We start from the raw sequence: 1,748 nt of genomic DNA on the forward strand, positions 1-1,748 counted from the left end.
TAGATTTCTATTCCCGGACTACGTGGATCGTGATTCAGTGGAGTGAAGGTTGTTTTTTCTGTATGATTTTCCTCATCCGGACATGGTTCCCAGGTTATTGCGATGTGATTACGAGAAGTTCGATCCTCCAAGAGGTTCTCCGTAATTTGAAGATTTTTGGCGGAATTTTTGTTTTCATTAGCGAAGCCTGATGAAGACGCCTCGCCAACGACGTGGCAACGACGTTTCTTCCCCGCGCACCGCCGGGAACGATAGAAATCGCTGTGCAGAGGCACGGCGAGCGCTAAGTGGCGACTTAAAGATGCAAAATGAGTGTTTACAGGAGCAGTTGAGGTACTATCACCTCCGGCAGTGGAATCAAGAGGAGGAGGAGGCTGCGGCAACGGCCGGAACCAAGCCTTTCTCGGCGGCAGTACGAGAGGTGACCGTACCAGACGGCATGACGAACCTCATGTTGGAGGCATATGATGGACAAACCGATCCAAAGGATCATCTGTCTCGTTTTGATGCGAAGATGACGATGTACGCGGTTTCTGACGCTGTGAAATGCAGGATGCTTCCATCAACGTTTCAAGGCGCGACAAAGGAATGGTTCACGAATCTGCCTCCGGGATCCATAGCTAAGTTCCGCGATTTCTCATCAAAATTCCTTGACCATTTCTCTGCGAGAACGATCGAGGATCTGTTTGATATTCGGCAGGGGGAACGTGAAACCTTGAAACAATATGTGAAACGATACAGTGACATATCCGCGAGGTTCGAGGAATTGCAGCCACGCGTGTGCGTGTGCGCTTTCAAAGGCGGTCTGTCCCGGGGAAAATTTTATTGCGAACTGAGTAGGGAACTAGCATGCTCAATGATGGAAGTCCGCGCCCGAGCACTGGACCACATCTTAAGAGAGGAAATTGAAGCGCACAAAAGAAAGGGCGAACGAGCGGCAAAGGTGTCGCTGGCAAGGAAAAGGATACAGGACAAGGAAGCGAGTCGCGAGCAGAGGTTTGGGGAAGCTGGCCGATTCATGAAGGGGAATAAAGGAAAGCTACTCCTCCCGAGAACGAGGGACAGAGAGCACTGGTGCTCTCGCCGAAAAGCGAAGGTAAGCCAGCGAATGAGGTCGCAGGGATGCTCAAACAAGGAGCTAGCAAAGTTACTCCTCGAAGCGGAAATTGAGGACATGAACAGAGTCGGCGAGCGCAGAATGGACCCCGGACGCAAGGCGAAGAATCCGCTGAGGTGGTGTGAGTACCACAACTTAGAGGGCCATGACACCACCGACTGTTTCATGCTGAAGGGTCAAATCAGGCAGCTGATCAGGGCGAGACGGCCGCGAGCGGCAAAGGGGAAGGAGTTTGAAGAAACTGATAGCGGCGAGGGTAAAGGAACGGTTGAAGCAGCTAACATGATCGCTGGAGGTTTCGAAGTTTGCGGCGACGTATCGACGGCGAGCCGAGGAACAGTAGGGGCAACAACATCGGTATAGGTGTATCCAGTTCCATTTGGGTGCCCGCACCCAGACATAGTGTTGTCGACCGCAGATTTCAAGGGAATCAAGGCCCATACAGACGATCCGTTAGTAGTAATGGTAAGAATAAAAGGTTTCAATGTACAGAGGGTGCTTTTAGACCAGGGAAGCTCGGCAAAAGGAAAGGGAGGAGTCAGGGCAAAGAGTCCCGTAGGATGGGGAAAGACAGGCTCTATGCTCAAAAGGATATTGAGTGGTATGACGGGAACGAGGACATGAACGCTAC

General features: G+C 51.5%; 1 protein-coding gene across 1 annotated transcript; it reads left to right on the plus strand.

Moving 5' to 3' along the window:
* Positions 1-301: 301 nt before the first annotated feature.
* Positions 302-1,480, plus strand: LOC130732352 (uncharacterized). Its single transcript, XM_057584421.1, has one exon. The coding sequence runs from the start codon at positions 302-304 to the stop codon at positions 1,478-1,480; it is 1,179 nt and encodes a 392-aa protein (XP_057440404.1).
* Positions 1,481-1,748: the final 268 nt, after the last annotated feature.

Source organism: Lotus japonicus, chromosome 1 (genome assembly GCF_012489685.1).
Source record: "Lotus japonicus ecotype B-129 chromosome 1, LjGifu_v1.2".
NCBI lineage: Eukaryota > Viridiplantae > Streptophyta > Magnoliopsida > Fabales > Fabaceae > Lotus > Lotus japonicus.

Bases quoted from the DNA above. Each gene is read 5' to 3' on its own strand.
- LOC130732352 (XM_057584421.1), top strand. From the start codon at position 302: ATGCAAAATGAGTGTTTACAGGAGCAGTTGAGGTACTATCACCTCCGG.